This window comes from Oncorhynchus mykiss, chromosome 4, assembly GCF_057628025.1.
Source record: "Oncorhynchus mykiss isolate SJ-2025 chromosome 4, ASM5762802v1, whole genome shotgun sequence".
NCBI lineage: Eukaryota > Metazoa > Chordata > Actinopteri > Salmoniformes > Salmonidae > Oncorhynchus > Oncorhynchus mykiss.
This window is the reverse complement of record NC_143025.1, coordinates 8,034,858-8,050,000: the sequence shown is the minus strand read 5'-3', so window position 1 is coordinate 8,050,000 and position 15,143 is coordinate 8,034,858. Positions and strand designations below refer to the sequence as shown.

At 45.4% G+C, this 15,143-nt stretch overlaps 1 protein-coding gene across 1 annotated transcript in view; it reads right to left on the bottom strand.

Annotated features, from left to right (window-relative positions):
- The window catches only part of LOC110522710 (uncharacterized), a 22,961-nt gene extending 7,876 nt beyond the window's left edge, over window positions 1-15,085 (bottom strand). Inside the window, exons 1-8 of the mRNA XM_090233403.1 lie at window positions 14,878-15,085; window positions 11,571-13,973; window positions 9,675-11,348; window positions 8,893-9,028; window positions 6,969-7,114; window positions 6,295-6,381; window positions 4,344-4,529; window positions 1,194-1,373 (exon numbers count right to left, since the gene is read on the bottom strand). Of these exons, the coding sequence (XP_090089529.1) occupies window positions 1,194-1,373; window positions 4,344-4,529; window positions 6,295-6,381; window positions 6,969-7,114; window positions 8,893-9,028; window positions 9,675-11,348; window positions 11,571-13,937 (4,776 nt within the window). The 5' untranslated portion in view covers window positions 13,938-13,973; window positions 14,878-15,085. The remainder of the gene's footprint in view (window positions 1-1,193; window positions 1,374-4,343; window positions 4,530-6,294; window positions 6,382-6,968; window positions 7,115-8,892; window positions 9,029-9,674; window positions 11,349-11,570; window positions 13,974-14,877) is intronic.
- Between the last annotated feature and the right edge of the window lie 58 nt (window positions 15,086-15,143).

The following is a 15,143-nucleotide window of genomic DNA, read 5'->3' as shown; positions in this document are numbered from 1 at the left end:
TTGCCATAAAGCACCTAAAGACTCTCAGATCATGAGAAACTAGATTCTATGGTCTGATGAGCCAAGATTTAACTCTTTGGCCTGAATGCCAAACATGGAGGAAACCTGGCACCATCCTTACGGTGAAGCATGGTGGTGGCAGCATCATGCTGTCGGGATGTTTCTCAGCAGCAGGGACTGGGAGACTAGTCAGGATCGAGCAAAGATGAACGGAGCAAAGTACAGAGAGATCCTTGATGAAAACCTGCTCCAGAACGCTCGAGACCTCAGACTGGGGCGAAGGTTCACCTTCCAACAGGACAACGATCCTAAGCACACAGCCAAGACAATGCAGAAGTGTCATCGGGACAGGTCTCTGAATGTCCTTGAGTGTCCCAGCCAGAGCCCGAACTTGAACCAGATCAAGCATCTCTGGAGAGACCTGAAAATAGCTGTGCAGCAACGCTCCCAATCCAGCCTGACAGAGCTTGAGAAGATCTGCAGAGAAGAATGGGAGAAACTTCCTAAATACAGGTGTGCCAAGCTTGTAGCGTCATACCCAAGAAGACTCAATGCTAAAAGTGTTTCAACAAAGTACTGAGTAAAGGGTCTGATTATTTATGTAAATGTGATATCAGTTTTTTTTATTTTTATAAATTAGCAAACATTTATAAAAAACAGTTTTTGTTTTGTCATTATGGGGTATTGTCTGTAGATTGACGAGAAAAAAACAAACAATTTAATACATTTTAGAATAAGAATGAAGCCAACCCCTCTGAATCATAGAGGTGGTAAGGGCTGCCTTAACCGACATCCAGGTCTTCGGCGCCCAGGGACCAATGGGTTAACTGCCTTACTCAAGGACAGAACGACAGATTTGACCTTGTCAGCTCATATATTCGATCCAGCAAACTTCCGGCTACTGGCCCAATGCTCTAACCACTAGGTTGCTTACTTAACCACTAGGTTGCTTACTTGTACTCTTCAAAGTTATCTCTTTTAATTTACTGGAAGGAAGGAAGGAAGGAAGGAAGGAAGGAAGGAAGGAAGGAAGGAAGGAAGGAAGGAAGGAAGGGGGCAATACATCCTGAAGTGTCATGCATCACGGTCAACAATCAAAGCTCTGCTCACAACAGTAGGCCGTCACACCAATTTACACTTCAGTACACACACACACACACACACACACACACACACACACACACACACTTCACCTCTTTACAGTTGTCAGAGTTTGAGAAATGGACCAGGTCGTCATTGTACATTTCCTGGGAATTGATGATGTCACTGTATTGCTTCTGACTCAGGTCCTTAGGATTGATCCCATTGGCTCGGAGAAACTCCCTGTAGGCAACGCTGAATGCCTGTCCGATGGACTGGGCAATGAGCTGGGCCTGCGGAGTGGGAAGGGGACATAGGGAGGGGGAAAAGGAAGGGGGCATAGGGAGGTAGGCCGGAGGGGGATGGGGATATAGGGAGGGGGCAAAGGGAGGGGGGCCAGATGGGGAAGGGGATATAGAGAGGGGGAAAAGGGTGGGGGCATAGGGAGGTAGGCCGGAGGGGAAAGGGGATATAGGGAGGGGGCAAAGGGAGGGGGGCCGGAGGGGGAAGGGGATATAGGGAGGGGATATAGAGAGGGGGCAAAGGGAGGGATGCCGGTTGGTAGGGGATAACTACTCAATGGAAACTACAAGCTATTCAAGTTGACCACAATACAGAGGTGGGAGAGAGCACACAGTTAGGGACCAACTGAAATGATGAATGAAGACATAGCACATGTTATAGGGAGACATAGCACATGTTATAGGGAGACATATCACATGGTATAGGAAGCTATAACACATGTTATAGATAGCAAGCTATAACACATGTTATAGGAAGCTATAACACATGTTATAGGGAGACATGGCACATGTTATAGGGAGACATAGCACATGTTATAGGGAGACATAGCACATGTTATAGGAAGCTATAACATATGTTATAGGGAGACATAGCACATGTTATAGGGAGACATATCACATGGTATAGGAAGCTATAACACATGTTATAGATAGCAAGCTATAACACATGTTATAGGAAGCTATAACACATGTTATAGGGAGACATGGCACATGTTATAGGGAGACATAGCACATGTTATAGGGAGACATAGCACATGTTATAGGAAGCTATAACATATGTTATAGGAAGATATAACACATGTTATAGGAAGCTATAACACATGTTACAGGAAGCTATAACACATCTTATAGGAAGCTATAACACATGTTACAGGAAGCTATAACACATGTTATAGGAAGCAAGCTATAACACATGTTATAGGAAGCTATAACACATGTTATAGGAAGCTATAACACATGTTACAGGAAGCTATAACACATGTTATAGGAAGCTATAACACATGTTACAGGAAGCTATAACACATGTTATAGGAAGCTATAACACATGTTATAGATAGCAAGCTATAACACATGTTATAGGAAGCTATAACACATGTTATAGGGAGACATGGCACATGTTATAGGGAGACATAGCACATGTTATAGGAAGCTATAACACATGTTATAGGGAGACATAGCACATGTTATAGGAAGATATAACACGTGTTATAGGAAAGCCAACAGAGTTAAATAAGGTAGGGCCTCTGTACAAGCCATATACATTTTCAAAGCTTTAAAATGATGTTCAGTAATAGTGTACTGTAATAGTGTATAGGCCATTCTATCTCAAGGCCATCCGACTGTTAAACAGCCATCACTAACATAGAGAGGCTGCTGTCACCATACACACTCAAATCTCTGACCACTTTAATAAATGGACTTAATAAAGGTATCACTAGTCACTTTAAATAACGCCACTTTATATAATGTTTACATATCCTACATTACTCATCTCATATGTAAATACTGTATTCTATACCATCTACTGCATCTTGCCTATGCCGCACGGCCATCGCTCATCCATATATTTATATGTACATATTCTCATTCCCCCCTTTAGATTTGTGTGTATTAGGTCGTTGTTGTGAATGTTAGATTACTTGTTAGATTTTAACTGCATAGTCAGAACTAGAAGCACAAGCATTTGCTACACTCGCATTAACATCCGCTAACCATGTGTATGTGACCATTAACATCTACTAACCATGTGTATGTGACCATTAACATCTACTAACCATGTGTATGTGACCATTAACATCTGATAACCATGTGTATGTGACCATTAACATCTGATAACCATGTGTATGTGACCAATAACATCTACTAACCATGTGTATTTGACCAATAACATCTACTAACCATGTGTATGTGACCAATAACATCTGCTAACCATGTGTATGTGAACATTAACATCTGATAACCATGTGTATGTGACCAATAACATCTTCTAACCATGTGTATGTGAACATTAACATCTGATAACCATGTGTTTGTGACCATTAACATTTGATTTGACCTTCGCAAATACTGTGCCAGAGAATCTCAAATAACAAAATCATTGCCCCAATTGATCAATAACATTCAACAGTACTCAAAGTTGAAGAGTGGGAGAATAGAACAGAATAGAGCAGAATAAAACAGAACAGAATAGAATAGAATAAAACAGAACAGAATAAGAATATAACAGAATATAATATAATAGAACAGAATAGAACAGAATAAGAATAGAACAGAACAGAATAGAACAGAATAGAATAGAACAGAATAGAACAGAATAAAACAGAACAGAATAAGAATAGAACAGAATAGAACAGAATAAGAATAGAACAGAACATAATAGAACAGAATATAATATAATGGAACAGAATAGAACAGAATAAGAATAGAACAGAACATAATAGAACAGAACAGAATAGAATAGAACAGAATAGAACAGAATAAAACAGAACAGAATAAGAATAGAACAGAATAGAACAGAACAGAATAGAACAGAATAGAACAGAATAGAACAGAATAGAACAGAATAAGAATAGAACATAATAGAATAGAACATAATAGAATAGAACATAATAGAATAGAATAGAATAGAACATAACAGAATAAGAATAGAACATAATAGAATAGAACAGAATAGAACAGAATAGAACAGAATAGAACAGAATAGAACATAATAGAACAGAACAGAATAAGAATAGAACATAATAGAACAGAACAGAATAGAACAGAATAAGAATAGAACATAATAGAATAGAACAGAATAGAACAGAATAAGAATAGAACAGAATAAAACAGAACAGAATAGAACAGAAGAGAACAGAACAGAATATAACAGAATAGAACAGAACAGAATAGAATAGAACAGAATAAAACAAAATAGAACAGAACAGAATCTTATTTTAAGGCTGCCAGCCCAGTACTCACGTCTTCTGACTCAAAGACATAGCAGATCATTCTGTAGTGTCTCTGTCCCTCTGAGGAGGAGAGATCAGCTTCAGTACAGTCCTGTGAGGATGTTCCTGCCATACGGGTCCGAGCCATCAGAACCACGATGCTCCCGATGTCTGCGATGTAGGATATGGAACGCAACGCACTGTCCATCAGCGTCTCCTGGGGGGGTAAATAATATGTATAGCTGCTGTGGTAATAACTGTCCATCAGCATCTCCTGGGAGGGGTAAATAGTATATATGGCTGCTGTGGTAATAACTGTCCATCAGCGTCTCCTGGGGGGGTAAATAATATATATGGCTGCTGTGGTAATAACTGTCCATCAGCGTCTCCTGGGGGGGTGAATAATATATATGGCTGCTGTGGTAATAACTGTCCATCAGCGTCTCCTGGGGGGGGGGGTAAATAATATATATAGCTGCTGTGGTAATAACTGTCCATCAGCATCTCCTGGGGGGGGGGGGGTAAATAATATATATAGCTGCTGTGGTAATAACTGTCCATCAGCGTCTCCTGGGGGGGGGTGAATAATATATATGGCTGCTGTGGTAATAACTGTCCATCAGCATCTCCTGGGGGGGGGGGGGGGTAAATAATATATATAGCTGCTGTGGTAATAACTGTCCATCAGCGTCTCCTGGGGGGGGGGTGAATAATATATATGGCTGCTGTGGTAATAACTGTCCATCAGCGTCTCCTGGGGGGGGAAATAAAATATATGGCTGCTGTGGTAATAACTGTCCATCAGCGTCTCCTGGGGGGGTAAATAATATATATAGCTGCTGTGGTAATAACTGTCCATCAGCATCTCCTGGGGGGGTAAATAATATGTATAGCTGCTGTGGTAATAACTGTCCATCAGCGTCTCCTGGGGGGGTGAATAATATATATGGCTGCTGTGGTAATAACTGTCCATCAGCGTCTCCTGGGGGGGTGAATAATATATATGACTGCTGTGGTAATAACTGTCCATCAGCGTCTCCTGGGGGGGTAAATAATATATATAGCTGCTGTGGTAATAACTGTCCATCAGCGTCTCCTGGGGGGGGGGGGGTAAATAATATATATGGCTGCTGTGGTAATAACTGTCCATCAGCGTCTCCTGGGGGGGGGGTGAATAATATATATAGCTGCTGTGGTAATAACTTAGTACAATAAGGCCTGAGGAGGTGTGGTATATGGCCAATATACCACGGCTGTTCTTGGATACATCCCTTATATTGGTATATTGGCCATATACCACAAACCCCTGAGGTACCTTATTGCTATTATAAACTGGTTACCAACTTAATTAGATCAGTAAAAATAAATGCTTTGTCATACCCGTGGTATACAGTCTGATTTTTAGTTTTTACCTTTATTTAACTAGGCAAGTCAGTTAAGAACAAATTCTTATTTTCAATGACGGCCTACCGGGGAACAGTGGGTTAACTGCCTGTTCAGGGGCAGAACGACAGCTCAGGGATTGCAACCTTCTGGTTACTAGTCCAACGCTCTAACCACTAGGCTACCCTGCCGCCCCATATACAATGGCTGTCGGCCAATTAGCATTCAGGACTCGAACCACCCAGTTGATAAATGATAATGATATATATATATCATTTATCAACTATATATATATAGCTGCTGTGGTAATAACTTGGTACTGTGTGGAGTAAACGGTCCTGAACAACATGTCCACAGGATGCCCCTAAAGCTAGAAGAGCAAGACATAGGACTCTTATGATAGTAGATCAGATTTTTTCAATAAGGAGAATAAGAATTGAAACTGAAATTTCAGTCAACTTCCTGAATTGAAACCACAACCTGACGGCAGATGCAACGCTAACACAGAGTTGAGTGTTTTCCCTAGACACATAGCTCAATACTGTAGTAATACTGTAGTAATACTGTAGTAATACTGTAGTAATACTGTAGCTACACACCTGTGTGTCAGCATTCAGCACTTTGACTGCTTTGGTGGAGATGAAGAGGTCAACTTCTGTCACCATCTGAGAGTCTTCATCTTGGCTCTGTGGGCAGCAGATCATCATAGATAAGGGATCGTCAACTAGATTCAGCCGCGGGATGAATAATTGCAAATCAACATAATTGCAAATCATTTGTAGACTGCAAATCGACCGCAAGAATCCCAAACAGATTTAATATTTGACTAAAACATAACACTTTCAAACCTTCCTTACATTTGTATACAATCACGTGTCTCTCTATTATACGTGGGAATACTTGGGAACAGATTAAATTAATATCACTTGGATCACTTGGATCTAATTTCCTGCCTTTTTTTAAAACCATTTTTTTTTATGTCCAACAATGAATATATATATTTTTTATTATAATAATATTTTAAGAGAACTCTGTGGGGGGTGGGGGGGCAAATGTAATCACCACCAGTTGGGAAATCCTGTCATAAATGGTAGACACACAAAACATGGTGAAAAGGAATGAGAGCGCTCCACCATGTGGCTGAAAAAGTGTACTCCAACTGTGAGTTTTTTCAAAGGCAAAAATCCTTATTGTGGTTAGGAAGAATGCATATTCAGTTCAGCTGACATTCATTATTCGATCAGAATATTAGGCAGGCAAAAAAATAGAATACCTTGACCTGGCTGACAGCCTCCTGCGCCTGGGCCATGCGTGTTCCTTTAGATGGGTTCTTGTCAGACAGCAGCTGTGTGGAACCAAGGTAGTTAGCAGCAAAGATGATCCCATCGATCAGGTCCTCCGGCTCACACGGACCTGGGACTGGGCATGAGATTCAAAGTCAGAGTCAGGTTCAGAATCAGATTCACATTTAGAATCAGAGTCAGAGTCAGAGTCAGATTCACATTCACATTCAAAGTCAGATTCACATTCAGAGTCAGATTCACATTCATAGTCAGACTCACATTCAGATTCACATTCATAGTCAGACTCACATTCAGATTCACATTCAAAGTCAGATTAACATTCAGAGTCAGACTCACATTCAGAGTCAGACTCACATTCACATTCAGAGTCAGATTCAAATTAACATTCAGAGTCCGATTCACATTCAAAGTCAGATTCACATTCAGATTCACATTCAGAGTCAGATTCACATTCAGATTCACATTCAGAGTCAGATTCACATTCAGAGTCAGATTCACATTCAGAGTTAGATTCAGATTAACATTCAGAGTCAGACTCACATTCAGATTCACATTCAAAGTCAGATTCACATTCAGAGTTAGATTCAGATTAACATTCAGAGTCAGATTCACATTCAGAATCAGATTCACATTCAAAGTCAGATTCACATTCAGAGTTAGATTCAGATTAACATTCAGAGTCAGATTCACATTCAGAGTCAGATTCACATTCAAAGTCAGATTCACATTCAGAGTTAGATTCAGATTAACATTCAGATTCAGATTAACATTCAGATTCAGATTAACATTCAGAGTCAGATTCACATTCAGAGTCAGACTCACATTCAGAGTCAGTCAGATTCACATTCACATTCAGTCAGATTCATATTCACATTCAGTCAGAGTCACATTCACATTGAGAGTCAGATTCACATTCATTGCCAGATTCAGAGTGAGATTCATATTCAGAGTCAGATTCACATTCACAGTCAGATTCAGAGTCACATTCACAGTCAGATTCACATTCAGAGGCAGATTCAGATTACCATTCATAGTCAGATTCAGATTACCATTCAGAGTCAGATTCACATTCATACTCACATTCAGAGTCAGATTCACATTCAGAGTCAGATTTACATTTAGAGTCAGAGTCAGAGTCCCATTCAGATTTACATTCAAAGTTAGATTCACATTCAGAGCCAGATTCACATTCAGAGTCAGACTCACATTCACATTCAGTCAGATTCAGATTAACATTCAGAGTCAGATTAACATTCAGATTCAGATTAACATTGAGAGTCAGAGTCACATTCAGAGTCAGAGTCACATTCAGAGTCAGAATCAGATTCAGATTAACATTCAGAGTCAGATTCACATTCATTGTCAGATTCAGATTCAGAGACAGATTCCCATTCAGAGGCATATTCAGAGGCATATTCCCATTCAGAGTCTGATTCAGATTAACAATCAGAGTCAGATGAACATTCAGAGTCAGATTCAGATGAACATTCAGAGTCAGATTCACATTCACATTCAGAGTCAGATTCACATTCGGAGTCAGATTCACATTCACATTCACAGTCAGATTCACATTCACAGTCAGATTCAGATTCAGATTAACATTCAGAGTCAGATTCACATTTAGAGTCAGATTCACATTTAGAGTCAGACACTCACATTCAGAGTCAGATTCACATTCAGAGTCAGATTCACATTCAGAGTCAGATTCAAATTAACATTCAGAGCCAGTTTCAGATTCACATTCAGATTCACATTCAGAAGGTCGTTAATTGTCCCATTGCTGGGCAATATGGTTGCAGCAGTACAGCAACTACAAGGTACACACCAGAAACCAATCACATGTCCGTTACTCAGATATGGAATCAATGAACTATACAGAGAAATTACATTTACCATCCACGAAGCTGGGGAACGAGGCGTTGTTCTGTGTTGGTTCAGGCTGAGGTGTGTTGTTGCTGTCCTTCTGTAGGGCCCGGGGCTCTGGGCACTGGGGCCTGCCAGGCTGCTGCTCTGGGACATCGTGAGGCATCTGGAACAGACAGAGGGGAGATCTTACTAACAACTGGAATAGACAGAGAGGAGATCTTACTAACAACTGGAATAGACAGAGGGGAGATCTTACTAACAACTGGAATAGACAGAGGGGAGATCTTACTAACAACTGGAATAGACAGAGGGGAGATCTTACTAACAACTGGAATAGACAGAGGGGAGATCTTACTAACATCTGGAATAAACAGAGGGGAGATCTTACTAACATCTGGAATAGACAGAGGGGAGAGCTTATTAACAACTGGAATAAACAGAGGGGAGATCTTACTAACATCTGGAATAGACAGAGGGGAGATCTTACTAACAACTGGAACAGACAGAGGGGAGATCTTACTAACAACTGGAATAGACAGAGAGGAGATCTTATTAACAACTGGAATAGACAGAGGGGAGATCTTAGTAACAACTGGAATAGACAGAGAGGAGATCTTATTAACAACTGGAATAGACAGAGGGGAGATCTTACTAATAACTGGAACAAACATAAACATGAACAGACTGCAGATGAGACTTAGCCATGTAGGTCAAATCTGGTGCAATGTTTGTTGTACATGGTCCCTGTCAAGTAAACTAATAACATAAAACAAACCCTGTTGAGTTGGCAGCATCAGGCGGTTGGTTACCTGTGTCTGTGTCCTTGTCTGTCTCTCCTCTGGGGACTCCCTCTGTGGCTCTGTGTTCTGATGTGAAGCTGGTGATACATTGACAGCCCTTGGATGGCTCTCCAGGCTAGGAGTGGAGTTAGAAGTAGGCCTTGGGCTGGGGCTGGTGGTGTTCTCTCTGCAATGCTGCTGGGTCTGTCTGCCCTGGCTCTCGGTCTGAAAAGAGTGGGCCTGGATGTGGGCCTGGTGGCTCTCCTGGAGGGGAGGGGAGTCAGAGGGGGGCCTGGGACTGGTGGTGCTCTCTCTGCGATGCTGCTGTGTCTGTCGGGTGTAGGGAGTGTGGTCCTGTATTTGGGTCTTGTGGCTGGGAGGGGAGGCAGAAGTGGGCCGGGACCTGGGGAGACTCTCTCTGTAGTGCTGCTGGGACTGAAACTGATCATTTTGGGCTTTACTGGGTGGGGAGTCAGAGTCGGGCCTGGGGCTGGTAAGGCTCTCTCTACGGTGTTGCATGGTCTGCCAGGCCTCTTGCTGCCGAGGATGGTTCTGGGCCTGGGTCTGGTAGGTGGGAGGGGGGTCAGAAGTGATGGGACTCCCTCTCCGATCCTGAATTTGCCAGGCTTGGGTCTGGGCCTCTGACTGCTGGGTCTGGGCCTGGCTCTCCTGGCTGTGTGTAGGCTCAGTGGTGAGACTCTCTCTGCGATGCTGAGTCTGCTGGGTCTGGGTCTGGTGAGTGGGAGGGCAGTCAAAGGTGGACCTGACGGAACCTTCTCTGTGGTGCTGCAGTGTCTGGGCCTGTGTCGGATGGGTGGGTGCTTGTCTCTTGTGGTTTTGGGCCTGTGTCGGCAGGACCTGTCGGGCCTGGGTCTGGGCCTGTGTCGGGTGGGTGTGGGTCTTTGCCGGATGGGCCTGTTTTGGGCAGATCTGGGGAGGCTGGGTGTGTGTCTGCTGGGCTTGGCTGTGCTGCGCTTGGGCCGGGGTTTGAGGAGGGTGAGGGTGTGGTGTGATGAAGTCAGATCTAGGAATAGAACTGATGGCACCGTCTCTGCAGTCCTGTGTCTTAGTCTGCTGGCTCTGTCGGGCGTCGCTCTGAGCCTCTAGGTGGTGGTTCTGTGTTGGGTGGGCTTTTGTCGGTCCAGTAGGGCACTCTGTCAGGTAGGTGTGTGTCTGGTAGGCCTGTTTTGGGCGGGTCTGGGTGTGGGATTGTGTCTGGTGAGGTTGTGGGGTGCTGGAACTGGGCCCGGATCTAGGTCTGGGCCTTGGCCTTGGTGGTCTGGGCCTGATAGCAGCCTCTCTGCAGTCCTGTGTCTCTGAGCTGCTGCTACTGCTCATACATACCTTAATCTCAGATACTATCTGTCCTGTGTCTTCCTCCCTGTCAGTCTCCCTCCCGACCCTTCCTCCTTCCCTCCCACTCCTTCCTCCTCCCCTCTCGCTCCTCCCACCTCGTCCTCCTCCCCTCCCCTGCCTCTTCACCTCCTTATGGGTCCTAGGAGGGGCATCACAAATCCAATCCCTTCCCCCTCCACTTCCCCTATAGGGGGCCCTTTGTGGGGACTCTGAGACACACACTGAGATCGTTCTGTCCTCAGGGGTGTCACAGTTTCTCAAAGAGTAGACCTTACAATCTTCCCTGTCCCTGTCACCCCTCTCTCCCTTTCTCATTCTCTCTCCCTCTCTCACCCCCTCCCTCTCTCCCTCTCTCACCCTTACCCTCTCCCCCTCCCTTTCTCCTGCTCTCATCATCCTCCCCCCCTCCCTCTCTCCTGCTCTCATCCTCTCCTCCTCCCCCTCTCCCACTATCACCCCCTCCCTTTCTCTCATCCTCTCCCCCTCCCTCTCTCCCACCATCACCCCATCCCTCTCTCCCTCTCTCATCCTCTCCCTCTCTCCCTCTCTCATCCTCTCCCCTTCCCTCTCTCCCTCTCTCATCCTCTCCCACTCTCCATCTCTCATCCTCTCCCCCACCCTCTCTCTCATCCTCTCCACCTCCCTCTCTCCCTCTCTCATCCTCTCGCCCACCCTCTCTCCCTCCCTCATCCTCTCCCCAGCCCTCTCTCTCATCCTCTCCCCCTCCCTCTCTCCCTCTCTCATCCTCTCCCCCACCCTCTCTCTCATCCTCGCCCCCACCCTCTCCCTGTCTATCATCCTCTCCCCCTTCCTCTCTCCCGCTCTCATCCTCTCCCCATCATTCTCCTGGTGGCTGGTAGTGATTTTATTTTCCTGCTCTCTGTCCTCTGTCTCTTCAGACTCCTCCTCTGTGTACGTGGTCACATCCCGCTCTTCCTCTGTTTCACCAGTTTCATCTGGGAAATTCTCCTCCTCCTGCCCCTCCTCTTCCTCCCCCTGCCCCTCAACCTCTTCCTCCTGCCCCTGCACCTCCTCCTCCTCCTGCCCCTGCACCTCATCCTCCTGCCCCTCCACCTCCTCCTCCTGCCCCTCCTCCTCCTCCTGCCCCTCCACCTCCTTCTCCTGCCCCTCCACCTCCTCCTCCTGCCCCTCCACCTCCTCCTCCTGCCCCTCCACCTCCTCCTCCTGCCCCTCCACCTCCTCCTCCTGCCCCTCCACCTCCTCTTTTTCTTCCTTGTCTCCAGCCTTGGGTGTCTGATGTGGATTGTCATTGAACTGATGGTAATGCTCAGAAGAGCTACAGGGTTTTCTATCTTTATCCTGCATCTCCTCAGACTCAGGGCCGTACAGTGGCCTTGTGGGTTTGTATTGTACAGTGGTGCTGCTGTCCCCCTCCAGGCTGTCCCCCTCCACACTACCCTCCACATAGGTACCATCCTCACCTTCTACATAGGTGGCATCCTTGGGGCAATAGGGTCCATCCTCACATTCTTCTACGTAGGTTCCGTCTTGGAGTTTCATGTAGGTTCCGTCTTGGTGTTTCATGTAGGTTCCGTCTTGGTGTTTCATGTAGGTTCCGTCTTGAAGTTTCATGTAGGTTCCGTCTTGGTGTTTCATGTAGGTTCCGTCTTGGAGTTTCACGTAGGTTCCGTCTTGGTGTTTCATGTAGGTTCCGTCTTGGTGTTTAATGTAGGTTCCGTCTTGGTGTTTCATGTAGCTTCCGTCTTGGTGTTTCATGTAGGTTCCGTCTTGGAGTTTCATGTAGGTTCCGTCTTGGAGTTTCACGGAGGTTCCGTCTTGGTGTTTCATGTAGATTCCGTCTTGGTGTTTAATGTAGGTTTCGTCTTGGAGTTTCACAGAGGTTCCGTCTTGGAGTTTCATGTAGGTTCCGTCTTGGTGTTTCACGTAGGTTCCGTCTTGGTGTTTAATGTAGGTTCCGTCTTGGTGTTCCACATAGATACCATCCTGCGGCTCATGGTAGTACCTCACCTCCATACCCTGGTCTTCCACCTGCAGCACCTGATCAATGTCTTGCTCCACACCTTCCACATCTGAACCCACATTGTCGTACTCTGAGCAGCTGTCCTCCTCCTCCAAGCTGTCAGGGGTGGTGGAGTCACCGGGCAGGTTCAGAGAGATCTTGGAGGAGACACTAGCTCTAGCAGGGACAGGAAGAGGTGAACTGGAGGGACTAATCAGACCTGGCTGGTAAGGACTGGCACTGGTAAGGACAGGTGATGGTTTAACAGCCCTGGACTGTTGCTCCTGACTGGATGGGGAGTCAGAGGTGGGCCTGGTGCTGGGGCTCGTTTGACTCTCTCTGAGATGCTGCTGGGTCTGTCGGGGCTGGGCCTGGGCGTCTGACTGCCGAGGGTAGTTCTGGGCCTGGGCGTCTGACTGCCGAGGGTAGTTCTTGGCCTGGGCGTCTGACTGCCGAGGGTAGTTCTGGGCCTGGGTAATTTTGCTGTAGGCCTGGGTTGGGCGGGCCTGGGTTGGGCTAGCAGAGACAGGTGATGCAGGCCCAGGGGTCCTCTCATCATTGTTATTGTCCAGCTCCTCATTGCTGGTGCTCTGCAAGTGTTGAGGAGGGCCTTCACTCTTCAGACTCCGAATTCCATCATGTAGTCTTTCAGTTGTGCCTTTGCTGCTCAGACCCCAGGGTTCTTCATCAGTAGGCTCCCCTGTGGATAGGGGGCCAGGGCAGGGTGGCGGGTCCTTACTCCTCAAACTCTGTGGTCTTTCTTTCTGAGGTCCTTCCTCATGAGGTCCTTCATTAGACTCCTCTGTGGATCCTGTGGGACCCGGGCTGGGCGGAGGGCTGGGGGCCAATATTCTCCTAATAGTTCCTGGCTTCTTCTCTATGGATCCTCCTGGGCACGATGAAGGGCTGGGTCCCAGGATTCTGGTGATCTTCCCTGGTTTCTTCCCATGAGCCATGGCTCAGGCTGGCCTATCCCAACACTATCCTCAGTCCTAGAATAACACAGCAATGAACCCGTGGTCAAATTATAATTGGAATTGCATATCGGGTTTACAAGCCAAACCTATGCCTAGGATATAGTTTACTGGTTCTATTTACACAGCTAGACCAAATAAGGGTGTACGGGAACGCATGCAATCCTCAAGTGAGCTCAAATGGTTTAATCTTCTAAAACTGCGTCACTACACATCTGTGTTTAATAATACCCGCCAAACATACACATCTAAATGTCGAAATGTCCCTGTCCGTGGTGTTGAACTGTACGGATGACTGATGCTATTTGTAGTAGGACTTTTTGTTGATCATTATGACGTTGCAAATGCTGTTGCTTAGTGTGGATCTTATTCAATCTCACGCGAGATTATTCAATTTGCACACTGCAGATAATCAGATGATAAACGATCACGCCAAACTTTTGCCGCAACTGCAGGGGTAATGTTGTTAGAAAACTGTTCCTCGAGCACAGGACAGGGAAACGCACGCATTCGTTCTATCTCCAACCTATTTTTTCAATCGGATCCGGGTTTTCACTGCACTCAGCATATTATCATTGTCTTTCGTAAAACGCAGGGATGGTTTTCTCATCCATTCTCTGAAAATCCCGATTTGTCACATTGATCTATAGCCATGTAAATCGCAGACAGGCAAACCGTTAAGTTCTTATAAGCACAATTAACATCGACCTTGATTTGAATGATTTCTCATTGAGACGGCATCACGCTGGTGTAGTGTTATAGGCTAAATAGGCTGGTGGTGTGTGCCATGATTCCTCTGTGCCATTAGGACCACATCTTTATAATAGGGATCTCAGATATAGAGTTGCAAACTGAATATGCTACTGATCTCTTTCTGTTTAAGCTTCCCAATCAAAACAATATAGGCTGATGTCCGACTTACCAGCATCGACTGATGATAGGCTCTTAGCTCCTTTGAAGTGATTGCCTATGTCCCGATCAGAGATTTGCCTTAGAAACCCCAGAATATGGTGAATTTGGAAGCCAGGGGCAAGTAGCCCTGGAACATGTGTAAGGAATACCCCGTGCAGGCTCTATTCTCTCCTCAGTACGTGCGGGCAGCACCCCGATGAAATGGTCTGGTCCATCTGATCTCAATAAAATGATCCTTCATGCCACATGAGATTCAACAAACATCCTTGACAGAGT